The sequence below is a fragment of the Pseudoliparis swirei genome, chromosome 19, assembly GCF_029220125.1.
Source record: "Pseudoliparis swirei isolate HS2019 ecotype Mariana Trench chromosome 19, NWPU_hadal_v1, whole genome shotgun sequence".
Lineage (NCBI taxonomy): Eukaryota > Metazoa > Chordata > Actinopteri > Perciformes > Liparidae > Pseudoliparis > Pseudoliparis swirei.
In genome coordinates, this window is record NC_079406.1 from 4,393,437 (window position 1) to 4,421,018 (window position 27,582).

The following is a 27,582-nucleotide window of genomic DNA, read 5'->3' on the forward strand; positions in this document are numbered from 1 at the left end:
CAAGTTTTATAGAGCTGTTAGATTTCAGCAAGACATTTTATTTGCATTTCTCCTCTTCTCGAATGCAAACGGTGACTTCATTGAAGGGAATTAAAGATATTTTTATTTAATGCTGAATACGGATGAAACCCTCTTTCTTCTGACTTGATTCACGAGATTGAAAGACAGAAACATTCCTACTTGTTTTTCATACTTAATCTTTTCGTGTAGCTTTTTTCCCCCCTCATGAATTATTGAATACTTTCATCTGTTTGGTCCCTTTTTTTGGGTCGCGAGCACATTCCTTTGTTTAAAGGTTGAGGACGACTGCAGGTGAAGCTGAGCTTCACCAGAGAGCAACGCCAGTTCAGTTCTGAATCAGACACTCAAAACGCAAAACTGAATTGTTTTGTTATTGTCGGCTTTTATGTTGAAATACTCACACCGACACGCCGCTGGGGATACCATTCAAACTGGTTTATTTTAATTTTTTTGTAAAAAAAAGAGGCTCGTAAAACTTTGTTTTATATATACGTATTTAACAGTTTACAAAATCGACTTTAAACATTTCCTTTAAAATATTTCTTATACTCTGACATAAATTCATAAAAATAATCTATATTCCTTATGAACATTGAAAAGTAGTGTACATCTGTCATAAAAAAAAAAGGGAACCAAAAGGAGTGCTAACTTGGGTTTCTGTAAAAAAACAGATTACCAGCTGTTAAAATCCGCAACAGCCGACTGAGCTCAGACAGATGCACAAATCCCTCATAAAGTTGTAACTGGGAATCAATGGAGTGTCTGTGGAGAACAATGTGCGTGTGTTGTGCGTCTGTGTGTGCGTGTGTTGGGTTTGAGGAGTAAACTCCAACTGGATACCGACGGCAGCGTTCATTGAACTCATGATCTGTTGCTGTAATGGCAGATGAGAGGACGTTAGTATTTCATAATTATGACAAGTCCATGTCTAGTCCAAAGTCCTGGTAATTATGCTCGGGTAATATATAGTCAGTTATTGTATATATATATATATATATATATAAATATATAAATATATAAATATATATATATAGAAAAATATATATGATGAAAAGCTGTCTTACAAACACTTTTCAGACCAGCTGAAGAAAGGACTGCAAGAACAGGGATGTGTGTGTGTGTGTGTGTGTGTGTGTGTGTGTGTGTGTGCGTATCTACTGAACAATGTGCCAGTACAGACAAAAGCCATATGGATGTTTAAGGCATCTGTCAGTATAAAGAGGATTACACTTGATCCGTCCTGAAGGCCCCTCCTCCTCCAGTTGAACCCCTTCACTCCGCCTCCAACAGGATGTGATGCAACAGCACAGGGACAGTGGGCGTGTCTGCTATCAGTGCGTTTCTCCCCCCCCTTAGTTCCTCAGTTCATCCTTTGGAGGCTCCTTGACGTCTTTCTATTCGGGTTTTATATCCAACAGTCCAGGAGCGTTCACCATTCCTAGTGACGAAAGCCGATCTTCGTCACTAACTTCCGACGTCATCGGGAAGCTGCCAGGACGTCGCCTGCTTCTCCTCCAACTCGGCGAGGGACGTCTCCAGCTGCTGGATCAGCACTCGCTTCTTGAACCTGCCAGAGAGGTAAAGGAAGTTAGAAAGAAGCAGAGGATAGAAGGGAGGAAGCTGTATACACGGGCGTGAGGGATATACAATCTACGATGTGAGAGTGAATGCAGACACACGAGTGTTTATGTGGAAGAGGCGTGTCCAACACAAGTTCCTGTGAGGCTTCGTCACCCGACCCAGTGGTTCTCAACCGGGAGTTCGAGTGAACCCCGGGGGTTTGGTGAGTCACTCTCAGGGGTTCGGCGGGGGTCAAGACACACACGGTTCACACTCGTAATGTCGGGCACGTTTTTTGTCGATTGTCAAAAAATTGGCAGCCAACATCTTGCTGCATTTTTGCATTTTTCTGCTGCGCTCACACCAGAAACGTCGCGAAGTTAAGGCGCAGACGTGAATGGAACGAATCGAGCGAAGAACTAGTGTTTCCACGGAGTAAAGCCACCGAGATAAGCCACGCCCCCTCTAAGGCGAGAATTAAGTGAATAAACCACAAAGCCGTGCGCGTGATTTGCAGTAAATATTCAATTACGTTATGTTTTTGTGTGAAATTCATGTTTCGTTGGTTTTGTTCTCTGAACACAGGGATTATGCGTAGAACTGATGCATGGTTCATTCTGTGCACTAATAATATATATAAACTAGAACGGGCACTCGGTAGAGCGCATACCTTCGCATATCACAAGATTGGGCATTGAATTATGAACATGTTGGCATTAGTTGCATGCCAATTGGATAAAAATTGACCGCGCTATGGTAAAATGAAGATTTTGACCTTTCCATGACCTTGACCTTGACCGTTGACCCGATCGATCCCAAAATCTAATCAAATGGTCCCCCGGTAATACCCAATCATGCGATTCGGTTTAATACTTTTTGAGTTATGCGAGTAACACGCATACAAATAAATAAATAAATAAATACACAGCGATTAAAACATAACCTTCCGCATTTTCGAAGGTAAATATAAATATTAGGGCTGTGAAACGATTAAAATTTTAATCGGGTTAATCACAGGTTTTTGTGGATTAATCATGATTAATCACATATTACCGATATTCTCGGTATATTTTGTGAGAACATAGAGATTTATGACAAAAGACGGATATATACATTTATACATTCTTCTATACAATGGTGCTGCAACTCAGCAGTTATTTAGCAGTTTTCTTCCATATGGAACATTAATACATCTTCATCCTAAACAGAATGTTTAACCCTCCTGTTACCTTTCGGGTCAATTTGACCCCATTCAATGTTTAATGTCGGTGTTCTTTGGGGTCAATTTGACCCCAGGCTGTTTTTCACTGTGTCAAACATATAAGAAATATCAACTTTTTTATTTATTTAAAGGGCTATTTAGGTAGTCAACAAACAAACATAAAGTACCTCACACTTAAACTTGGGAAGCAATATTAATTCTAATAATTTTCTGGAGGTTTTAATTGCTGGGGTCAAATTGACCCCGAGGGTAAAATATGTTAGTAAATGTAAAGGTAACAGGAGGGTTAAACAGAACATGTTTCTCTTGTTTGTCAACCATTAACTCCACCATGATACAATCTAAAGGCCTCTAGTCTTCCTCTAGCAGCTGCTGAGGCAAACTGACTGTGTGGGTTTTCTTCATGAACTGGGCCGTGATGAAAGGGACGGCGATACATCCGCTGCAAAGCTGAAACCTCACCGGCCCGGACAGGTGGACAGATTGACAAGTGACTTTTTTTGCTCGGTCCGATGCGCGCACGGAGCTCTGTGGCGGCGAGACGGAGATCGATAAGTGTTAACGCAACGCGAAGAGACAGAAATGACATGCTGCTGTGGAGATACGATCAACAACAGACGTTCAGTTTAATAAAAGAACAAAGACGTGCTCTAGAGAACATGTCAGGGGGCGGGCCAATCTTTTTAATGTCATGCGATCTACCAACACTACGCCGCGATCGACTGGCAGGTCGCGATCGACGTGTTGAGACCCTGATCTACAGGAAGTAAAAGTCGTAACAAGGTTTCCGGAGGTGAACCTGCGGAAGGATCATTACCGAGGAACAGACCGTCTGCATGAGAGCGGACAGAGTTCAGATTGAAGTGGTGGATTGGAAGCTCATTTTGTAAGTGACTTTTTTTTCGTCCTGATGACCAACAACAGACGGATTGGAAGCTCATTCTGCGCATGCGTTAAATGCGTTAAAAAAAAAAACTAGTTAAACCTGTAATTGAATTAACTGAGTTAACGCGTTATTTTTCACAGCACTAATAAATATATATACTTTTGTTTTGAAGAAATCATATTTTAAGGCTTGGCTAATGCACTGATGAAGCCTGCAGGGTTCAGTACCTCCAACGAGGTTAAGAACCACCGACCTCACCTAAACCTCCGGGGTAGAACATGAGTCACTGCTTCTTACCTGACGGCCTCTTTGATCGCATGTTGGATGAAGTACCTTTGAACATTAACCGGACCTTTCACCTGCTGCAGGAGGCCGAGTATTGCCTCATAGTCTGAAGACAAATAAAACCACACGAGAGGTGAAGAGGAGGTCAAACGGCGGGTTAGGATACCGGTGAACGTGAACCGACTCACTTCTCCCCGGCTTGCGGACCTCCTTGATGACCTGACTCCTCAGCTCCGCTTGGCTCGCGTCCAGCGGGGCGATGAATATGGTCGGGAGCGCCACGGGGTCGGCGTAGGGGTCGTCGAGCACGCTCTGAGGACTCAGCCGGTCACAGTTGTGTTTCTCCTCCGGCGGCTGCTCGTCCAGACCGTCGTCCACCGGCCTCTCCTCCGGCATGTAGATGTCCTGCGCCGGGTCCGGCGCTCCCAGCCCGGCCTTGTCCTCGAGGCCCGGTGGAGACGGGCTCTCGGCGAGGACAGTGTCCATCTCAGCGGGCCAGATCTCCCCCGAGTCGGGCTCAAGAACCGCGTCGCCGTTACTCTCAGTGACCGCCACGTTGTTGTCATCCACTTCTGGGGGGGGACAAAAATATATATTACAAATTGTAACGACTATTTGGTGCCGTTTGGGCCAAATTTTGACTGATTCTTTGTAGATGCACATTCAAGATAACTCATCAGGGTTCATACTCATGTTGAACTATGGATTTCCAGGACTTTAAACCAAATTTCTATGACCAAATATTTTGTGAAATCTCGGTGTAGACACGAGTATACCGACACAAATGAATGAGACAATAGTTTGATAAAAAATAAAAAAATGAATAGAAATGTTTATTCTTTTATTTAAACTGTCTAAATGAACATAAGAATATAACACATTTCCATGACTTTCCCAAAACCTTTTGGATAACATTTTTTTCAAGGATTCTTCCAGGTCTGGAAATAAACCATTTTAAAATTCCATGACGTTTCCAGGTTTCCATGAACCCTGCTCATGTTCTACCTTTGTGCTGCGCGATGGGTTTGAGGGGGTTCTGCTGCTCTTGAACCTCCACCGGAGTCTTCTCCGCCACCACGTGGTTGGGGCTCGCCGGCGGAGTCTGCGGCCGCCGCAGTAACGGGGACATGCTCCGCCTCCTCTTCATCGTGGTGCTCGAGTTGGCGTCGATGGAATTTCCTCTTTTCTTGTTTTGAGGGCCCGTTACAAACTCGTCCGCCTCGTCGATCATCATCCCCTGAGAGAACGCGACATTAAAGAGTGACGGCTCCTTAAGAACCACATCGTGCATCTGGAAGGCGGGTCGGTCTGCCGATGGGTTTCTTACCTTCTTGTCCTGCTTGAACGGATTCCCAAACGTGTGAAGGCGTTTCGGTTGGTCGGGGTCGATCTCTCTCAGAGGAGACGGCATCATTTTGAGGTATTCCTGGTAGTTTCCCATCTGAGCCACTGGGATGCTGTGCAGATAGTCTAACAACCACGGGACAATTATGAGAATTAATGAAATACTGGAACAATGTCCGACAGATGTTTCATATAATTTTTTTTTTAGGGGTATTGGGATCGTAGCATTCGGCCTCGGTGCAAATTAAAGTATACTTTTGGTATATTATTAGCACAATATTCTTATATTTCTAATGTGATTATATATTAATTTTTTTATGGTTGTATGACGCAAAAAAATTCTACTTTTTAGCACAATATTCTTATATTTCTAATGTGATTACAGTATTATATATTTTGTATTGTATCCGCAAACAAAGTATACTTTGGGTATATTGTTAGCACATTATTATTATATTTATAATGTGATTATGGTATACCATAAGTATACTATTGGTACAATTAATATATAAAAATAAAAGCATGAATAAGTTTACTTACTTATTACAACAAATGTAGTATATTTAAACTCTGTATTTATCAAATGTGCTTTAAATACATTAAGTACATTGAAGTAATTGCACAGAACTTAAAGTATATTTTTCTTATAATATATTTCTTGAAAGTATATACTACAGTACAATTATTTATTGTGTCAAAAGTGGAATATTTAAAAGCGTGACTTTAGTATACTTTTTATATATTTAAAGTAAAATTCTTTGATAATATATTTGCAATGTATTATTGAACATTTTAGTTTATTATAAATACATTAAAGTATAAATTATGTTCCCCATGCAGATCAAGAGATCGATCTTCTGCATAAAGGTATGAGATGTTATTTCAACATTACCCCCATTGAGTTGAAACAATGAGAACTCTTGAGTTTCATCAGAATGGGGCCAGAACAAAAAGCATTCTGTTAAAACTATAATAACTTCCAACATCACATCACACGCTCCTCAGAAGCTTCAGTGGGATTTTTATACCTTCGTCTTGCCCTCGGATCAGTTTTTGCGACGTCCGCAGCAGATTGGAGCGCATCCGTGTGAGTTGATCCAGAAGGTTCCGCCGTGGGATGTCGTAAGCGTTTCGATAAGATTGAGGTTTCAGGTCCTGTGAACACATCAGATTCAGATTCAAATTCAACTTTATTGTCATTGCACAGAGTACAGGCACTAGGGCAACGAAATGTAGTTTTACATATGATCAGAGAGTGCAAAGAAGCAGTATACCATAAATATAACAAATAAAAAATGCAGTGCAGATATGGTCAACAGTGGAAATGTACAAATATATATAAACAGCATGTACAAACAGCAAACTAAAATCCAAAGGTGCAAGTGACTATATTTAGACATTTAAGGTGCAGTGGGACTGGGGGAGGGTGTGGAGAGAGGTTGGCGATGATGGAGGGGAGGGGAGGGGGATAGGGGGGGCGGTCAACGTGGTGCAGAGTTGAGGCTGTTGACTTCAGCATCTCGAGGCAGAGACACCCAAACGACAGTACATCTAACACATGTACTGGTCTGCCTGTCTTCTTTTGTTAATGGCCTTTTTCTTGCCATTATAAGGGCAATATACGACTTCCTGCAGTACAATACTCTCCAAATAATGCTTAAGAGGGTGAAGTAACACTGCTTACATTTCAATAAAAACTGGAAAAATTGAGGTGTTTTAACCGGTAGTGCATATAGTTCATCTTTTCTTTTGGTTTGTAAAATAACATCAGTGCATCCTTTAAATAAAACACTCGTGAGAATATTAACACAGTGTGTCGTGCTTTCTAGAGCCTTTCTTCTGGTCTACCTTGTTGAGCAGCGCAATCTGGAAGCCAGAAAACTCTTTGAAGTTGACGTCCACCAGGCGGAGCGGCCCCTCCCCGGTGATGCCCTGCAGCAGCTGCTTAAAGTCCTGCCGGTGGGCCAGAGAGAGCGAGCCGGAGCCGGAGTGGTTCTTCACCTTGATGCCGGGCTCTTGCGGCGCCTTCTTCCCCACCGACACGATGAGGCGATCCGACTCCATCTTCGCCTTCGCACCGACCGAACGAGAGCGTTGTTTAGAGCTTAGGCCCACAGAGCATTCAGGGGAACATCTTTTTTTATTTAGATCCTTTTGAGTCTTTAAGATGACTATTGATACGTTACCTTTTTTTTATACAAATATAAAGCACAATTCGGGAGAGTATACGAATAAACAGAAGAAAAAGAAGAAAAAAGGGAGGACTTAAGACTCAATATGGCTTTTATGGCAACTTTAGATGGTCATTTATTTTTTATGTTACGAAAGTCTCAACCACAACATTTTTCTGAAGGCTAAGAATTGGTGCATTTCCATTGAAATGTACACACTTCTAACCAGTCCTCATTTGATATTGAGAGGTTTCCTTCTCTTTCCCTTTTTTTACTCAACATATACTGCAGTGTGTTTTTTTGTGGTGACTTTACCGTTAATATAAAAAAACATATTATTATTATTAGAGCATTAATATAGCAGCGAATGACTACCGTCTATGTAGAGATACAGCATCATCTTGACCTGAGCAGAGAGTGAAGTCACTCTCCCTCTGATGTGTTTATATCAATATGAATCCCAAGAATAATCTACGACGTAATCTCTCCCCGTCTGTGCTTGAGCAACACACTTAACCCTGAATCGCTCCCCGTAGCTGTGTCTACGGTGTATGAGCGTAAATCGCGTTGGATAAGAGCGTCGGCTAAGTGTGACGTACAACATACCTGCTGGCTGAGCTTCTTCAGGTGAGAGATGATGCTGTAACTCAGGCCACAGTCCATGGTGTCTGCAATCAGATTAGTCGCACCCATCATCCGTAACGCCTTTTTTAAGGGCTGTCAGAAGAATTCAAGAGGAGAATCCGGGATGTTAGTTTACATGCAGGAATAAAAATAACCCCATGTGTACTGAACTTTTACTCGCAGCAGCGTAAGAGACAGATTATGCATCGCTTTACCGAGAAGAAGTACGGAGGCATCGTCTTCAGGTACGTCTCAAAGGCCTGTCGCCACTTGAGGTTTGGTTTTAGTTTGTGCACTTTAAACAGATCATCTGGAAGGAAAGAGAGAACACCGTGTTATCATTCTGGACCAGCGACCTGTGAGCCACCCACCTGCACCTCTGGTTATTATTCACACATCAATATTCAGGTGGGGACATAGACGTCCATTTATCCTTCTAAAATACCTCATTACCCAAAATATTGATTTTTTTTCCCCCCTCCTCTTAATTCCGATTCCCGAAGTCTGTACGCAACGCAGCATCGGCCAGGTACTTGTGATTATAACCAACGATGATTGGGGGCAAAGATTGCAGAGGATGAAGTGACCCAGCAAAGGAAAAGCTTTATTCAATGTAATATTAGCTCCGACCGACTGACCCAGAAGTGTTTTTTGGCCACGTCACAGGGGAGAGTTAGCGCCGCGGTGTCTTACCGAGGAGAGGGAGAAGCACCGGGTAGTTGTAAGGCATGACGAACAGGTTGGCACAGGTGAGCGTGGTGCTGGCTTTAAGGTAGCCGAAGGGCTGGCCCAGGTCGTTCTGCTTCCCGCTGCTGTTGACAAACACCTGAGGGCGACAGGGGGAATTATAATAACACTACTATTCACACCTGAGGCAACGCCAGAGCCGGTGGAGAGGAGACAACGGAGCCGAGTGTGTGTCTGTGTGTGTGTGTGTGTGTGTGTGGATGTCTATCGTACCTGCCAGCACATGTGTGGAGACTTCCTTTCCAGAATGTACTGGGTGAGCGGGGATGGCTCCAGTTCGTACTTGTCAAAGGGAAGCTTGTCGATCACCATGGGCTCACAGTCAACGCAGGAGAAACGCACCACGGGATGAGCGGAGCGCGGCGGCTGGGGAGACGGAGACGGAAGAAGGAGGAAGAGGAAGAGGAAGAGGAAGAAGAAGAACAGATAGTTGAGACCTCAGGATGAGTTTGTACAGTTGGACACAGGAACTGGTCGTTTTGCATTTTACATCCATGTCGGTCGCCTCCTTTTGTCCGATATTTTTGTGAAATTTATATAATCGCCACATCAATTATTGTGTTTTGTGAGGTCACGGTGACCTTTGACCTTTGCAATTCTGTCACGGCGCTACTGAGATACCGCGTTCACGAAGCTTGACCGGACAGAGAGACAACCCCTGAAGAAATGAAGGCCTTCAGCCACAGCTATCGCCGGAGCGGAGGCATACAAATAGAACCGACAGTTTAAAAAAAGAGAAAGAAAGGCGAATAAAACAACACGGACGAGGTGAGAGCGGGAAGAGAAAGTTTGGGTGGACCAATGACACGCCGAAGAGATGTCGCCGAGATGTCGTTACGGCCTCTCTGCTCACCAGGCTGGGAGAGTTCTGGTCCGGCCAAAAGGACTCTGGAATGGGCCAGTGCCCCACCGGAACCCCCGTCTTCAGGTTGGGTCTCACGTAGATGAGCTTGTGGCAGCTGTGCCACGGCTGCGTGCCGAAGGACGGCACGGGGCGGCTCGACTCCGCTGCGCCGTCTGCCAAAGAATAAAACAATAAAAAGACATCACGCACGGCAGAACTCATTTCTCGAGGTCGAACGATGAAAGTGAGTTTGAGAGAAACCGCCGTCGAGGATCCAAGTGAACTTGCAAATAAATTAATGAAATATTTGTATATTTAAATGTTTGAAAATCAGACGATTGACATTGCATGTGCAAATTTTTAGATGATGCTCATTTTAGTGATGCATATTTATAGCAAGAAGTGTAAAACCAGAGGATAAACAACAACAAGACACAGGATGAAACAAAAAAGCAAAAAGAAAACAATGTATAACTAGGGAGTGATGTATTCTTCATTCATTAATTAAGTAAAATGAAATCAAGTCTATGAGGTGTTACTTATGTAACCCATTTTTCCCAATATGTCAAAAACTGTTCCAGTTTGTATTTGACGGATGCCGTTATCTTCTATTTTAAACGAATATATTTCATTTTGAATCTTTCCTTTTACCAGGGAAATGATGCAAGTCGAATTATCGCGGAATATTTCTTGACACTCGGGCCTCTTTATTGCACTCAGTTCTCCTTTTAGTGTGAAACTGCCCTGTGGTGGAATAAGATAAGAGGCGTCTCTTCTGCTTCCCCCGGTTTGAATCCCTGTGAGGAGACGGTGTGCTCGGGAACTCGTGTTTAGTCACTCGACTGGGCCCTCGAGTCGGAAACATTTTGGGTATATCAAAATGTAATGACCACAATTTGTTTCCGCCAGACATGTTTGTAAGCGGAGACGCGGCCGAGCGGATCGTCTCTCACAGAACACGTTTTTTTTCCAACAGCTTCTTCCCTGTCATGCCAAAACAAAACTATTGAAATATGTGTAATAACCCAACACTACCTCACTACACTTATCATGTGCAATATGTGACATATTACTACTATCTGTCATTTAAAACTGTGTCCAAAACTGTTCATATCAGCACCTTTCTTGTTCTTGTACATAATACCACCTTCTGTGCAGTGTATTCTTTTATTTGTTGTATTTTTTCTTTCTCATTACAGTGTTATTTCTAAACTGTGGACTCGGAGAGCCCTGCACTAGATTTCCAACGGGTCTGGACTGTTGGTCTAGACACAAACGGCAAATGAAATCTTGAAACTTGAATCTTGAAGTGTGTCCATAACAAGCGAGAAGGCGGGATTGTGGAGCTGTGTGAGCGACTCACCGTCCCCGACCAGCGGCGGATCGGGCCCCGTCTTCTCGAAGTTGATGACGACGCCACTTTGGACCTTTTGGACCAGAGACTCCAGACACTGGTTCAACATCCTCTGAGTCCGCACGCAGTACGATCGACCTGAGCGACGAAGAAACAAATCTCATATTGTAGAATGAATCACGAGCGCGGCAGGCGGGCGCGGAATGATTCTTAAAAGAAAATACTGGAACCGAAGTAAGTAAAAAAAGACGGACCTCCGGTGACTTCACACATCTGGGTGATGGCGGACTCGTCCGTGGGGACGCTGCCGAGCTGCTCCGTGTCGGGCGTGGCGGCGCCCGGCAGCCTCAGCACCAACGCGAAGAGACGCTGGTCCCACCGAAAGGGCTCCTTGGTGAGCTCGCTGCCGGCCAACGGAGAGTTCAGAGGGAGCTGCAGCTGCACGACAGACGGGGGCCAAGAAGGAGGGAGATGATGACGGGGGAGTCGGATGTGTAAAGCTTTACTGTTCACGCCAGTCGGAAACGGATCGCATCACTACAAACGGCCACGACGAGCATTTGTGTGTGCTCTCACCTCGTCCGGCACCCCGGAGCTGTGCGTCAGCTTGTTCCCGTCCGTGATCGTGATGATCACAGACGGATCCAGGAAGAAGGGGTTGCGGCCCTGAGGCGGAAACAGTGACATTCATCAATTAACATTCATCAATTAACTGATTCTTAGTCGTCTGCTTTCTTTTCTCGACGCGGTTCTGTGTGTGTCAGGTGTGTCTGATGCCTCCTGCCATGGCCCTGCTGATGCCCCACCCCTTCCACTCTCTTCCTCTCTTCCTCCTTCTGTTCCATGGATTGTGGAGGTCTGGATCGTGGTCCGTGCCTACTACTAATTATTCATACATGTCTGTCATATTCATTGAATGTGTCTATGTAACTCTGTAACTCTGTTCATCTGGTCACATGACATCTATTCTTCTTCTGTCCATCCTGGAGAGGGATCCTCCTCTGTTGCTCCTGAAAGTTTTTCACTTTTTTCTGTGTGAAAGGGTTTTTTCTGGGGGGTTTTGTCGTAGATGTACAGACTGTAAAGCCCTCTGGGGCAAATTTGTAATTTAGGGCTATACAAAATAATCTGAATTGAACTGAATTGTGTCTGCAACTGATTCCCATCTCCTAAAACATAACTATTCTCTCGTGCCTACAGCAAAGGCAAAATACAGGTATACTACTGAAACAGGAAGTCTACTTAAAGACATAGATTATGAAGAACGGCATTAGCTTCACACCTCTGATAACCTCCAGAATACTAATATGAACTCTCTGCTGCAGCTTGTAATCTTTGCCATCTGTAAATCTGTGTCCTTGTGTTACTCGTTAAGGACGGAGGCCTCCAGCGCTGTGCGGGTCAGCATCGTCTAATTCACACAGCGAACGCCTAAGTAGACACACGCACACACACACACACACACACACGCCGCGCAGACCTTGTGACACTTCTTGAGCAGAGCAATCTTTCTCTGCCTTCGAGCGGGGTCTGCAGAAACAAAGTGTTTGAGGAGCCGATGACAGCTCACCGGTAATCGAGGACAACGAAGTGGATTAAGCGGCGATCAAATGTCAATATTCTCCTCTGTGTCTGGAGGTGAAGGAATAAAGACGTGGCGGCTGAGGGCTCGGCTGCTATCATTTATCCATGGAAAGTCCACATATACTGTGTGTGTTGGCCGTACTCAATTACTAGCTGGTACATCGGGACTAGTTTTGTCTATTTAATCTATTTAGCGGCTGATCCTCAATTTAAAAAATCCACGAGGCAAAAAACTAACTAAATCAGTGCAGATTTGTTTGATGTTCAATGTAACTTCATTAATTATTGCTCTTAAACTAACTGTGGTACATCACACATCTTGTATGTACTATCTTATGTTTCTGGTATTAAAAAAATCTCCCAAATGTGTTTTCAATCACAACCACAAATAAATATACTTTTGCTTTGCATATTTAGTCGTCGTATTTGATGTGTAAATACTGCGCATAGTGATTAAAATTAGGGCTGCGACTAACAGAGGGTGGAGGAATCTGCTTCTACCTCAACAACGGCTGGTGCAACGACGTAACGGTGATTCTACAGCACTGTTCGCCGGACCTGGAATCTTTTATCATTCACTGCAAACCCTTCTACTCCCCACGTGAGTTCGCTTCATTCATCCTGGCCGGAGTTTACATGCCGCAGGGAAACGTGCAAGAGGCACAGCGGACTGTCGCCGAACAGATACGGTGTGTGGAGCGGACCTTCCCGGACTCTTTAGTTATTGTACTCGGGGATTTTAACAAAGGAAACCTCAGCCACGAACTCCTAAATATAGACAGTTAATTAAATGCCCTACCAGAGAGAAGAGCATTCTGGACCACTGCTACACAACAATCAGCAGGGCCTATCACGCCGTCCCTCGAGCTGCACTGGGAAACTCTGACCACGTCATGGTTCATCTGATTCCCTCATACAGGCAGAGACTAAAGCTCTGCAAACCTGTGGTGAGGAAGTTCAAGAAGTGGACCAGTGAGGCTCTGGAGGATCTACGGGCGTGCTTGGACTGTACTGACTGGGATGTCTTCAGGACTGCTACCAACAGCCTGGATGAGTACACAGAGGCTGTAACTTCCTACATCAGCTTCTGTGAGGACAGCTGTATTCCATCCAGCTCCAGGGTGAGTTATAACAACGACAAACCCTGGTTCACAGCGGAGCTCAGGAAGCTAAGACTGCAGAAGGACCAGGCATTCAGGAGTGGGGACAAGGACCTGTACACAGAGTCCAAATACAGGTTTAGCAAGGCGGTGAGAGATGCTAACGACTGTACTCTGAGAAACTGCAACAGCAGCTCTCAGCAAACGACTCTGCTTCTGTCTGGAGAGGCTCAGGCAGATCACCAACTACAGGCCCAAATCACCCCACTCCATGAACAATGTGCTTCTGGCAGACGAGCTCAATGAGTTCTACTGCCGCTTTGAAAGACAATGGAGCAGTCCTGAGACAATCCCCACAGCCCCATCAACAAGCCACAGACCATCAGCCCACCCCCCCAGCCCATCAGGGGCTCACACCTCTGGAGCACCCTCCATCAACTCAGCGACGACCCTCGTCATCCTGGAGTGAGCTGTCAACAGGCTGTTTAAAAAGCAGAGCCCCCCCAAAGCAGCGGGCCCGGACTCCGTCTCCCCCTCCACCCTGAAGCACTGTGCTGACCAGCTGTCTCCGGTGTTCACCGACATCTTCAACACCTCCCTGGAGACATGCCACGTTCCAGCCTGCTTCAAGGCCTCCACCATCATCCCGTCCCCAAAAACCCAAGATCACAGGACTCAATGACTACATGCCCGTCGCCCTGACCTCTGTGGTCATGAAGTCCTTTGAACGCTTGGTCCTGTCACACCTCAAGACCATCACAGACCCACTCCTGGACCCCCTGCAGTTCGCCTACAGAGCCAGCAGGTCTGCAGACGATGCAGTCAACATGGCCCTTCACTACATCCTCCAGCATCTGGACTCCCCAGGAACCTACGCCAGGATCCTGTTTGTGGACTTCAGCTCTGCTTTCAACACCATCATCCCGTCCCTGCTGCAGGACAAGCTCTCCCAGCTGCACGTGCCCGACTCCACCTGCAGGTGGATCACAGACTTCCTGACCGACAGGAAGCAGCACGTGAGGCTGGGGAAACACGTCTCAGGCTCCCGGACCACCAGCACAGGTTCCCCCCAAGGCTGTGTTCTTTCCCCTCTGCTGTTCTCCCTGTACACCAACAGCTGCTTCTCCAGTCACCAGTCCGTCAAGCTCCTGAAGTTGGCGGATGACACCACCCTCATTGGACTCATCTCTGGTGGGGACGAGACCGCCTACAGGTGGGAGACTGACCACCTGGTGACCTGGTGCAGCCAGAACAACCTGGAGCTCAACGCTCTACAGACAGTGGAGATGGTTGTGGATTTCAGGAGGAATGCAGCCCCACCCGCCCCTCTCATCCTGTGTGACTCCCCCGTCGACGCTGTGGAGTCCTTCCGCTTCCTGGGCTCCATCATCTCCCAGGACCTCAAGTGGGAGCTGAACATCGGCTCCATCACCAAGAAGGCCCAGCAGAGGATGTTCTTCCTGAGGCAGCTGAGGAAATTCAACCTGCCAGGGAGAATGATGGCACAATTCTACACGGCCATCGTTGAGTCCATCATCTGCTCCTCCATCACCGTCTGGCACCCTGCAGCCACAGCCAAAGACAAGTGCAGGCTGCAGAGCATCATCCGCTCGGCCGAGAGGGTTATCGGCTGCAATCTGCCTTCCCTCCAGGTCCTGTTCACTTCTAGGTCACTGAAGCGGGCCAGAAAGATTGTCGCTGACCCCTCCCACCCTGGACACTCCCTGTTCGAGTCCCTCCCCTCGGGGAGGAGGCTGCGGTCCATCAGGACAAAGACCACCCGCCACACCAAAAGTTTTTTCCCGTCGGCAGTCGGGCTCATCAATGGAGCCCGGATCCCCCACTGACTGACTGTCACCCCCAGGACTACCACCTCTTCTTCCACCTTCCTCTCTCCTCCTTCTTCCCGCTCCTTCCTCTTCCTCCTACTCCTCCTCCCTCCTCCTTCTTCTTCCCTCCTGGAGGCCTCCTCCACACACGTCACTTTAACATGCACTTTAACTTGAGGCCTCCTCCACACACATGCCACTTTATTTACATGCACTTTAATTAAACACTTAAACACACGCCACGTGTAACATACACTTTTAACTAAAATACACCACTTGAAGCACACACCCAAACACTTTCACATTATTTGTTGTCTTTCTGTCGTGTTGATTGTTGTTTGTTTGTCATGTCCAAATGTTGCACCTTCCGCCAAAAAAAATTCCTCGTTTGTGTAAACATTCCTGGCAATAAAACTGTTTCTGATTCTGATTCTGATTCTGATTCTGAACATCTTTTTCATTATTGAGCAAAATGCCACGTATTTTTCTCAATTAGTCAATTAAACACGAGGTCTAAAATAAAGACGAAAAAAAGGAAATGGTGAGATATGTGAAATTGGTATATTTGCTCTGAAAATCATCTTAAACTAGAGACCACGTAGCGGTGGGACTGCCCGCATCTTCAAACACGGCCTCTGTAGAGTGTCATGACTGCATCTCATGCAGTTGGTAAAACCGATCCACAGGCCGAGATGACAACACCAGACTGAGTTGTCGACCCCTCTTCTGCGGCACGTGTCGGTGCGTCTCTCAGCCCGCATTCGGCCACAATGACCCGCACACACACACTAATGTGAAAGCGGCACTCGCCACACGCTGATGCGGCCGGTAATGATTAACTCATTATCAACTGCTGCCATGGAAATGCACAATAACAGGACGTAGGTCGTCAGAGTACCTGTCCGTAGTTGTCGATGCCGGAGACGAGGCGGTTGAGGTTAAGCAGGTCGAACGCGGTGCGCAGAGCGTGGCCGAGCGTCGTCAGCCCGGACGCCTGCAGGTTCTTCAGCTCGCACATGAAGGTGGCGTGGTTCTCCTTCCAGCCCGCCTGAAACACACACACACACACACACACATCAGTCAGCTGCTACACGGCCGCGGAGGCCTGAACTCACAGCGCGATGACGAGCGGCCACAAATCCAAAATAGATCCGCACCCACGGAAACCCCCACCGTGTAATTACAAAGGAAAACCCAACAGGAAGTTTTTGTTCTCCGACGGCCGCCGAGTGATTTGTGTCGAGCGCGTGCGACGGCCACCTTTGGGGAAACGAGTATATATCTTAGCAACCCGTTGATTGTGTGCAACGTGACATAACGAGGACCCATTAAATGAGATTGGCTTATGTCACGCTCTGGGAATGGAAGATAATATTGTGGAAAATCAGGTCAACATTTGGAGCTGGAAGGTGAAAAAGAGTCCAATTTCATACATGACAAGCATCCAGCAATAAACTTCAACCTTTAAAGAAGATATACATACACACACACACACATATATATATATATATATCTATATATGATGTAACCCATAAGGAGAGGACGTGGGTGTGGAACTGGTCTCCGACTTTTCTCAAGCCGGGGTCAAGTACCTTACTTCTGCAGCTTAATCTAAGGATGACCTGCACAATTCCGACTTCCTTTAGTGGGGCAGAGAGGGGGAGAGAGAGAAAGAGAGAGAGAGAGTTGTGTTGCTATGTCTTGATGCTTTGGCAATATTGTTGTTGCAACATTCATGCCAATAACGCCTCTTGAATTGAATTGAGAGAAAGAGAAAAAGAGAGAGAGAGATAGAGAGAGAGTCTACATGTGTGTTATGTAAATCAGGCCAGTGAGTGGATTTTTTTATTATTATGGGTGGCATATCCTTCCAAGAGTTTCTAGTAAAAGACCATGACGTGATATTTGATAAATATCACACAGTCAATACAAACAACAACAGACGAGCAAAACTAAAATGTGAAAATACATTTACATATGTAGTAGAAAAGTAATAACCCAGACATGTCCCCTCATGTGAGCAAGTGAAGATTGCTTGCATTCAATAATTCAGACAGAATATTTCTATATTTTCTCTTACACAACCTCCTACAAGTTAAATTATAATTACATACATAACACATTGTCATGTAGGCCTATCGTTACGTTAGTTGTAAACCCTAAAAGTACTTGTGCAGCATAATGTCCACAAGCTGTGTTATATTGTTTGTTTTTAATTTCTTTTTTAAAGTGAATGCATTTTTAAAATGCTGCTGCATGAGCGAGTTAACAACATTTCCATTGTGGCTCTTTTATCTTGTTTACACTGTAATTGAGTTTAATCTATAACCATTCATCATATAAGGTGCACTCACATTTACATAGGTAGTAGAAAAGCAATAACCCACATATTTCCCCTAATGTAAGCCGGTGAAAATGCAAGACGTTGCTTGCATTCAATAATTCAGACAGAATATTTCTATATTTTCCTCTGACACAACCTCCTCCTCCTCCTCCTCCTCTCCCCCCTCCACATCAACAATGTATTGCCTGTGTAACTGTGCAATCAGAGAAGCCCCGTTCAGTATAACCTTGTCCTTTCATCATAATCCTCGGTGCACAGAGACGGCAGAAACAACAAAGGAGAAGGCAACGGAGACAAAGAGAGGAAGAGCAGAAGAAGGAAGAGGAGTTGAGGGAAGACTCTGCAATGAGGAGCACTTCTTGGATCGTTTGGCTAAAAGCACACGAGACTGTTTCAGTCGAATGAAGCAATGCTCTGCAAGGTCAACGCCTGAATGTAGAAGGAAGCATCACATGAATGACTCCAGTGTCATGACCCCGGCCCGACACATTGGACGACAGTGCCATGCAATCATGTCCTCTTGGAGGTCATTAAAGAACCACGTGTGGCCTGCCAGATAGTTGGCTTCTTGCACTGCTTTAAATATTAACACAAAGCCAGACAGTGTATTAAGTGAAGATAGAAAAAAACTCGAAACTCGAGTCAAAAGTACACTAAAATATATTTAAATTAAAATGTTACCAAAGAAAAGGGTAAATCAATAATTTATTTTTTTGCTTCTATGACAATAAGAAGCTATTTCCTAATTGTGAAGATGAAGAGTGTAAACTATTATAATATTTATCATTTAGTAGGAAAAAAGGCTGTGCTGTACTGACATGTTTTATATACAGAAGGTTATAAAAACAAGAAAATATGGAATTAACTAGTTGTTACGATTATCTTTTGATTTGTACAAAACTCTGTTGTCATCTTCCATGTCTCAAGATGATTTTGCTCTGGTATTTGTAATTTGGCCATGACCATATAAAAAAAGACTTGGAACAAGAAGGAAAGCAAACTATTTCATATGTCTTTTTATGACTTGGGATAGAGTGATGACTGCGATGCATATTGCTATACTAAAACAAACCAGCCACTAAAGCAGATGAGGGACTCGAGGAGGTTGTGTGGCTACAGAGGATTGTATTTTATTGGGCTTGAAAAGCTCTGAGAGTCATGTGTGCCAGGTCATAAAACAAGTCTATTGATTGTTGGTGGGCATAACTTTTCTGACATGAAACCAATGGAAATATTGCAGTGATTCACAGGGTTTTGATTTGCTGCAAGTGTGTATGAAACCGTAAGTGCTGGGCCATAATGCTCATAGTATCGGTATAACCAATAACTATCTTATGAATAATGCTAATTTTCTTCCAGCGAACTCACATAAAAATGATGAAGAGGGCTGAGCAACTTTCAGCCCTTACCAGCCAATGGGAATGCGCGGATGGTGCGGGGGGAGGAGTCGAGAATGATGGGCGGGCTTTGTGACCAATCAAAACATTGGACTTTCGAAAAAAAGCGCGACGTCACAGGCGTTATTAAATCTCCCTGCCTCCATCTCAACGCCCGAGACTTTCTCCACACAAAAGCAAAATGTCCGCTGGGTGGTCGGAGGCAGTGCAGCTCCGGGTCTGCGGTTATTTGGAGCAAAAAAATGCCGTTTTTGTTCGCCACCGGGAAGCCGCCAAACACTGACTACAAACCAGAAGGACAATAAACTATTTTACAGAAAAAATACGTTTGACTGGTCTAACGTAAACATTATATCAGTTGCCAATTACCTTCACTCCGTACGGCGGATCATCGAATGTAACTAGCATGTACCTGTCGCCTCTACTAGCCGGGTCTCGGGCACGCAGCTGTCAAAAAAAGAAAGCCAAAACAACATATATTAATTTCGACCGACCTTGCCCAGGGAAACCTAAGCTCACCGAAGCTGCATACTTGCTGGAAAAAAAGTCGGGGTAAAATCATTCTTTACCTTCATAAAGACCTCAACCGCGCCTTTAGCAACGTCCAGATACGTCGTACCCAAATAAGTGCGCTGATTCATAGAAGCGGACGTGTCTAACAGGAAAAGTAAAATAGGCATTTTAAATGTAAAGCCGCAGTTGTATGCTTTTCTAAAATTACTGTTATCCACATGTGACCTATATCGTGCGGCCAAACAGTTCACACATGTGTGTATATATTTGATATAATAAGCCCCCCCTCCAGAGAGGGCCGTTGCCTCTGCTCTCTCCCTATCTGCCTTTCTCGAGCTCTGTCTCCGGCTCGCGCTGTTCAACTTCTGCTCCGAACTGAAGGGAACGCCCCGCTGCCTCCACTGCGACGCCATTGGCTGAGCCCGTTTCCCATTGGCCACGCCCCCGTAACATATATAAATATATAACGAGGTCGAGATGGCGTGTGTACGGTTCCGATTGTACGTGTGCTAAGCGGGTGGGTATGCTGGAGCGTCGTGAATCGCTCTGGTGTGCATGTTGATATATGTCTTTCTCACTAATGAGGAGCCTATCTGAAATAAAACAACTGATGATGTACGATAGGCACAGACCTCCTGACATTTCTTAAAACGTCTTGCCAATGTCCTCGCATCCGCCCCCCCCACACACACACACACACACACACACACACACACACACACACACACACACACACACACTACCTCTCTCTCTCACTTTCTCTGATTCTCGCTCTCTCTTGCTGCGTTCAAGGCCGCTCAAAAGCTGCGTCCTTCCGCTGCTTAACGCAACACAACAAGAACACGTGCAGTTACGTGACTTCACCAAGGATACAACAGATTTCAGTAGGACTTTTTTTCTAAGTCTTTGAATCAAGTGTTGTACTCATGGCTAAATGCTGTAATGGCAGACTAAAGTGAAAATGCATATTGCGTAGAGATAGAAAATGCACATCTATACATGTTCAAATAGACCCTTATCCATATTATAATGGATTTATAACAGTGGAAAAGTCACTTACACAATTAAGCCTGCATGTGTTCATATGATTAGTGATAAATTCGACAGCACTTGAGGGCAGCGTCGTGGTTGCATTAATGGTCTTCTTGTTATGCCCTTTTAACACGTAATCAAATACGTTACCAGTAATGTACTCCTGATTGACAATGTATGTTTATTATAAGGTCAGACTTTATATTAAAAGAGCTTACAATAAATACTCAAAGATTTTAAAGGTCAGTGGAAAGTCATAGTACCCAAACCCACAGATATAATTCCTACCTCCAGATAAAAGCCTTATCTTTGCTGGAAAACCATTTGACTTGCTTTAATTTGTTAATTTGCTGTATTATTGGGACATGCAAATGCGACATCAACCTGAATCTGAAGGCTTTTACTTTTCTCTGTCTAGTGCAAGGTGAAATAGCCTAATACACAAGTGTCCCTTCTTAAGGTCGAGGTGAAACACAACATGAATGCACTTTGATCATAAAGTAGCTATATAATATCACATTGTGTAGATAAGTTTATATAATTAACAATACATATAAGTCAGTTAATACCTTAACAAGTATTCCACAAATATAGCCTACTACAGGGACAGAGGATTACTTTCTCCAGACGTTTCCTCACGCTCCGCTGCCACAAGGACAGATACAGGAGAACATTCCTGCCGACGGCTATTAGGCTCTATAACAGATCACCTCTTGCCAGATCCTAGTGCAATAACTGCTAATAACTTAATATTTACACTATGTTGATCTGCACTTCACACATTTCATTTATTTACACTACACACATATACACACATTTCATTTTCATTTACACTACACACATACACACACTTTGCATTTTGCACTCTCTGTCTATATTTAATATTTAATTTAATTTAATTTTACACTGCAGTCATTAGTATTGTATTGTGTATGCATATATGTTGTATATATACATATATATTTTATTTTATATTTTACTTTGTATACTTCTTGTATACATCTATATCTTTCACTTGTATACATCTATATCTTTCATCCCTGTATTTTATATTTTATTTTTTATTTTTTATTCTCGTGTTTAGTTTATTGGTGCTGCTACAGTGACGACAAATTTCCCCTTGGGGATTAATAAAGTATATATCTATCTATCTATCTATCTCGCCTCGTGGAATTGATATGTATTTAAGGCGTCCACGAAGTTATGACAAACATCTTACGCCTCGCTCGGAGCCCTTTACGTCAGCTCTGTTGTTGACGTCTTGCACGCATTCTCGCCCTCCGCCTTCCCAGCATGCACTGCGAGGTCTGCGGCATATTATTGACAAAGAAGGGAAAAAAACGGACGAAGGGAAACAACAACAGGGGTGGTGCGACCAGAAGCAGCGACCCCGGCGGTTAACGTGAACGTGACACGAACCCGTGCACCGGCAGCAAGGTAAAGCCTCCCTCTCGGTTCTGCCTCGGAGCGAACCCGCTCCGTGGGTCACGTTCTGCGGGCGGAACCCGTGAAGTGGCTCTCGGCTAACGTCTGGGGCTTTCCAAGCTAACGCTAGCTGCGGTTCGCACCGGCGCGAGCGTTACGCCGTAACTAACTACAGGTGTGCTTTTACCGTGTCGCAACGAATAGTACAGTGACGTCACATAGTTGAGCAAAGACGTGTTCGAATGTCACTCAATCTACGTGTTGCTAAATGTGTCCGCAACGCACGTAGCTAACACCTCATGACGTTGTCTCGTGTGATTACACTGCAGTTTGAGGTATCTTAGGTTTTAGCTTACGCCTCATGAACACCAAGATAACCGAGTTGAGACACATTACATGTCATTTAGCTGACGCTTTTATTTTTACATTACATTACATGTCATTTAGGAGACGCTGTTATCCAAAGCGACTTACAATAAGTGCATTCAACCTGGAGTACAAACTCAGAACAACAAGAATACAGAAAGTAACATTTCCTCAACATAGTCGAACTACAAAAGAGCTATTTAAGTGCCACTGAAGTGCTAATCTGTGTTTTAATCCAGATATAGTCGGATTAAAACCACAGCGATTTACAATAAATGCATTTAACCATGAGTGCAAACAGGACAACACTAATAAAGAAAGTAACATGTCTTTAACACACCATAGCACACAACTACCTGTAAATGTTGAAGCGTTTCACATCCGTTACATTAACACACATCATCAAACATGAAATCATCGGGACTTTTTTGTGTTTCTGTGTACATGGAGGACAACGTGTGTTACGACACCACGAGACTGGTTCCTGGAGCCATGTAAACACCATCAGGGCACGTGACCAGCCTCATGGTGTTTACTTTCTACTGTTTTCCACGTTGAACTTGAGTTATTTGAACTTTAATAAGTTCCATGAACTTAAATTGCCCCGGCCTGCCTTCCACCCTGGTTGAATTATACTCATTTTGGCTGAAAAAAAACTTAATTTATGTATTATACGATAGTAGTTTTAAAGAAATATATGTCGGCAATTAAGTGTTTCCGATAAATGTATTTAATACGGTTACCAGCATGCCATTCAATTAGTAACGAGACATGATGAGGATGAATTGAAGCATTCCTCTCACCACACACTTGCACCTACAATGAAATACGTGTAAAATACAGTAGAAGCGCTTTATGAATAGATAACAGTTGTGACATGTCAATAAAATAAGAACTGCACATTTCTTTATTTAAAGCTCTTTCAGCGTTAGTCCTGTGGTGTCGGCGTGTGATGCTAGTGGTGGTGGTTGTGGACTCTCGGGGTGCTAGTTTTAAGGACGGCTCAAGGGTAGAACACCCTGTCGCCTCCTAGGAGGCAGCAGGGTGAGGAGATGGAGGCGCTGCTCCCTCTAAGGAGGCGGCGTGATCAGAAATCTCTTCAACCAAGCAAGCAATTATTTTCTGGGCTGTGTTTGTGACTCTGGGAGGCTCGTTTGTCTGCTCCTCAACACTTGGCCGACCTTACTGTCATAAAACATGTCGGCACACTCATAGATCAGAGGGAGAAGGGCACACGCAGCTTCACTGGCAGGTTGGTTTTCCTAAGTGTTCTTGGGAAATGAAGCTTCTTTTCTTTCTTCTTTTTACCAGGGCGATGGAATTGGTTACATATTTGAGTTGGTTCATAAAAAATGTGTCAGCATTGTATAGCATCTTTAGCACCGTTAATAAAACCTAGTGGGATTTATCTTTCTACAATATCTACGCCTCAGAAGTCGAGTATCAGAATCCCTGGAAGTGAATTAAATGAGCTTTATTGTTTTGGTCACAAACAGCTGCTGGAAACATAAATGGGTCAACGAATGCAACCTTTCTTTATTAATTGTCTTGGATAATCTTTTTTTTAAAGTGTCGCAATGTAAACTAGAACGGGCACTCGGTAGAGCGCATACCTTGGCATATCACAAGATTGGGCATTGAATTATAAACATTTTGGCATTAGTTGCATGCCAATTGGATAAAAATTGACCGCGCTATGGTAAAAAGAAGATTTTGACTTCATGACATTGACCTTTGACCCGATCGATCCCAAAATCTAATCAAATGGTCCCCGGATAATAACCAATCATCCCACCAAATTTCATGCGATTCGGTTTAATACTTTTTGAGTTATGCGAATAACACGCATACAAATAAATAAATAAACTAGAATGGGCACTCGGTAGAGCGCATACCTTCGCATATCACAAGATTGGGCATTGAATTATGAACATGTTGGCATTATTTGCATGCCAATTGGATATAAATTGTAAAAAGAAGATGTTGACCTTTTCTTGACCATGAGCTTTGACCCGATCGATCCAAAAATCTAATTAAATGGTCCCCGGATAATAACCAATAATCCCACCAAATTTCATGCGATTTGGTTTAATACTTTTTGAGTTATGCGAGTAACACACATACAAATAAATAAATACACGGCGATCAAAACATAACCTTCCGCATTTTCAAAGCGAAGGTAACTCGTGGCATTCCAGGGCCTCTTATTACCCCCCGCCTGTCTCTCTTCACAGAAACATGGCCCCGAGGCGATGAGAGCGGGAAGTGGCGTTTCCCACCTCAAGGGAGTCGACGACGCAGCGCGATAGCTTGTGGGAAGCGGGGTGGGGGGGCGCCGGCTGGCCGGGGACGGGGACGAGCTCAGCCGGGGCCAATGCAGCAGCAGCAGCATCGACAGCCCGAGCTGGTGGAGGGAAGCCTTCCCGTGTTCGTGTTCCCCACCGAGCTCGTCTTCTACGCCGACGAGCAGACGTCTCACAAGCAGGTGCTCACCCTCTACAACCCCTATGAGTTCGCCCTCAAGTTTAAAGGTCAGTGGGCGGCGTCGAAACACGAGCCGCTCGAGCCACGCTTTTTGTTCCCAAATAATCCAGATGACGTCGGTAATCGGCGTATTGTTCTTTCTCTTTCATCAGTGCTGTGCACGGCGCCAAACAAATACATCGTGGTCGATGCCACCGGAGCGGTCAAGCCCCAGTGTTGTGTCGACATGTGAGTTAGCGGTGATGTGTGTAGGAGGTGGTATTTTTGATAAAGCACGAACGCAGCGTTCATACGGTCATGGGAAACCTGGAAACGTCATGGCATTTTTAAATGTTTTATTTCCAGGTCTGGAGACGTTTTTGAAAAAAAATTAATCCCTAAAGTTTTGGAAAAGTCCTAGAAATTTGTTATATTCACATTTGTATTCACGCAATTTGATTTATATAAAATGTATTCTTTTAATCAAACTGTCTCCCATTTAAGGCGTATACTCGTCTACACACAGAGATTTCACGCAATGTTTGGTCATGGAAATTTAGTTTAAAGTCACGGAAAGGTCATGTGACATGAACGCTGCTCACGGGAATGCGTTTGATTGCTGTTCAGTTCTTAACTTTGAGGTTTGTTGGGCGTGTCCGACTTGTGTTTTGAGTCTCGCGGTCCTTCACGCAGCTGACTGTCGCTCTCACTCTCCAGAGTGATCCGCCACAGAGATGTGCGCGCGTGCCACTACGGGGCGTACGACAAGTTCCGACTGCAGGTGTCGGAGCAGAGTCAGCGGAAAGCCCTGGGCCACAAGGAGGTGACGGCCACGCTCCGGCCCTCCGCCTCGCAGGAGCCGCCCGGCCCCAGGTCCCAAGATGAGGAGCGCAGGCTCAAGGAGCAGTTTGCGGTCAGCGAGTTCTTCGAGCAGACCGCCGCGTCGGGTCAGACAGGTGAGGGGCGAAGGGCTGTCGTGTGCTGGTTCTGCCACCAGGTGGAGCCAAACGCTCATTGACTGGGGTTCAGGAACTTCTTGACTGGACATGGGGCTTCACGTTGACGGTCCTGGTCTGTACCTGTCAGAGATCGTATTTTTTATTTTTTTAAAGCCATTGGTACGACAATAATAACACGCAGGTTGCGATCACCGGTCCCCGTTTCCTGTTCAGATAATCACACACATAGTTCCCATTCCATCAGCTCCAATGTCATTAAACCCGATCTTGGCTCATTTAGCTGAAACACTCTTAAGTTACAGCCGCTTCCTGGTCACTAAAAAGATTTGCCATTAAATGTGTAAAAGGATAGCCTGAAGATTTGCGGTACATCTTGTATTGTCAACGCATCTGGTGAAGAGCAACCAGCAATGAGTGGCTCCTCCCGACATGTACCGTTTGTGTTTCCACGGCCTGATGCGTGTGTATTGTTGTCCTGCATCTATAAGAGCACATCGTTGCTGCATCACCGTGAACACACACCGTAGTTCATTCTGAGCCAAGCCAACATGCGCCGTCCTGCAGCTGCAGATGTGAACTTGGTGAATCCGCGACAGAAAATAGTCCCCCAACAAATACACCATTAACTCCTGTCCCATTATTACAGATATCATTGTGGATAGAGCCACAGAGAGTATTGCACACTAATATCGTTGTTGATTCCAGTCTCTTTTTTTAAACTTTACATTCTTTAAATCTCTTGGTAATCACTATGTGTGTGTGTGTGTGTGTCAGAGAGCCGTCCTGTTGCCGGGGGCCCCAGCCTGCTGACGGTGCTGCTTGGCCTGGTGTGTATGGCCGCCCTGATGCTCCCGACCCTGGGGGAGCAAGAATTTACCGTGCCTGTCTACCTCCACCTAAGTATTAACAAGAAACTTGTAGCCGCTTATGTTCTCGGTGAGCAGAAATAAGAAACGCAGTTGTGTTTGTAAAAAAAATATATATATATATATTCTTTTTCAGAAGTTAAGTGTGAACACGGCTGTTTTCTGTTTCTCGTTGTATTTTAGGTCTTCTTACGATGGTCATCCTTCGCACATGAAGCGCTGCGAGAGGGGAAATGATCCGAAGGCAAAGAGAGCGCCCTCACACCAGAGGAGTTCCGCAGGGTTACGTGGTTATTAGCTCCATGCGAAAAATATATTTTCGCATACCCGTTTTCAAATCCACGTATTTGTGTTTGTACGTACGCTGACCCGACGCCTCCAGGTGAAAAGACCGGCGGAGCGAGAGGAGAGCCGTCCCTCTGGAGGAGCAGCAGGCCCGTCCGAGTTGTTTGAGCTCATATACACGTGTCCGCATTTCTAATGCCATCATGTACCAGAATATGATTCAACATGCAAACAGTACATGTATATATAAAGCCATTAAACGTGTGTTATGGTATTGGCCTGTAACCATCATTTATATATCGATGCTTTAAAAGCATTTTCAGGATAGACGCCGAGGACGAAATGCAGTTATTTTACATGT

General features: G+C 44.8%; 2 protein-coding genes across 2 annotated transcripts; one reads left to right on the forward strand and one right to left on the reverse strand.

The window, feature by feature from the left end:
* Nucleotides 1-435: 435 nt before the first annotated feature.
* On the reverse strand, nucleotides 436-20,122 carry ints6l (integrator complex subunit 6 like). Its single transcript, XM_056439124.1, has 18 exons — nucleotides 19,882-20,122; nucleotides 19,682-19,759; nucleotides 16,470-16,619; nucleotides 11,635-11,724; nucleotides 11,313-11,496; nucleotides 11,068-11,196; nucleotides 9,714-9,877; nucleotides 9,074-9,226; nucleotides 8,807-8,939; nucleotides 8,329-8,423; nucleotides 8,096-8,206; nucleotides 7,167-7,388; nucleotides 6,347-6,473; nucleotides 5,302-5,444; nucleotides 4,980-5,211; nucleotides 4,163-4,546; nucleotides 3,987-4,080; nucleotides 436-1,588 (listed from the first exon to the last, which is right to left on the reverse strand). Exons 1-18 carry the CDS (start codon nucleotides 19,990-19,992, stop codon nucleotides 1,486-1,488), a joined length of 2,703 nt encoding a protein of 900 aa, XP_056295099.1. The 5' UTR covers nucleotides 19,993-20,122; the 3' UTR covers nucleotides 436-1,485.
* A 2,051-nt stretch (nucleotides 20,123-22,173) lies between these two features.
* Nucleotides 22,174-27,495, forward strand: mospd1 (motile sperm domain containing 1). The gene is made up of 6 exons (XM_056439227.1): nucleotides 22,174-22,294; nucleotides 24,883-25,179; nucleotides 25,285-25,360; nucleotides 25,829-26,067; nucleotides 26,845-27,006; nucleotides 27,120-27,495. The coding sequence occupies exons 2-6, from the start codon at nucleotides 25,023-25,025 to the stop codon at nucleotides 27,149-27,151; spliced, it is 666 nt and encodes a 221-aa protein (XP_056295202.1). The 5' UTR covers nucleotides 22,174-22,294; nucleotides 24,883-25,022; the 3' UTR covers nucleotides 27,152-27,495.
* The last annotated feature ends 87 nt before the right edge of the window (nucleotides 27,496-27,582 follow it).

What these genes read in the sequence shown, in the direction of transcription:
- ints6l (XM_056439124.1), bottom strand. Translation starts at nt 19,992, where the DNA reads ATGCCTATTTTACTTTTCCTGTTAGACACGTCCGCTTCTATGAATCAG. An exon ending in ACCAGAACTCTCCCAGCCTG is followed by an intron (nt 9,227 to 9,713) that starts GTGAGCAGAGAG and finishes CCGTCTCCCCAG; the next exon opens with CCGCCGCGCTCCGCTCATCC. An exon ending in GCGATCAAAGAGGCCGTCAG is followed by an intron (nt 1,589 to 3,986) that starts GTAAGAAGCAGT and finishes CCTCTCTGGCAG; the next exon opens with GTTCAAGAAGCGAGTGCTGA.
- mospd1 (XM_056439227.1), top strand. Translation starts at nt 25,023, where the DNA reads ATGCAGCAGCAGCAGCATCGACAGCCCGAGCTGGTGGAGGGAAGCCTT. An exon ending in CCCCAGTGTTGTGTCGACAT is followed by an intron (nt 25,361 to 25,828) that starts GTGAGTTAGCGG and finishes CTCACTCTCCAG; the next exon opens with AGTGATCCGCCACAGAGATG. An exon ending in TGTAGCCGCTTATGTTCTCG is followed by an intron (nt 27,007 to 27,119) that starts GTGAGCAGAAAT and finishes GTTGTATTTTAG; the next exon opens with GTCTTCTTACGATGGTCATC.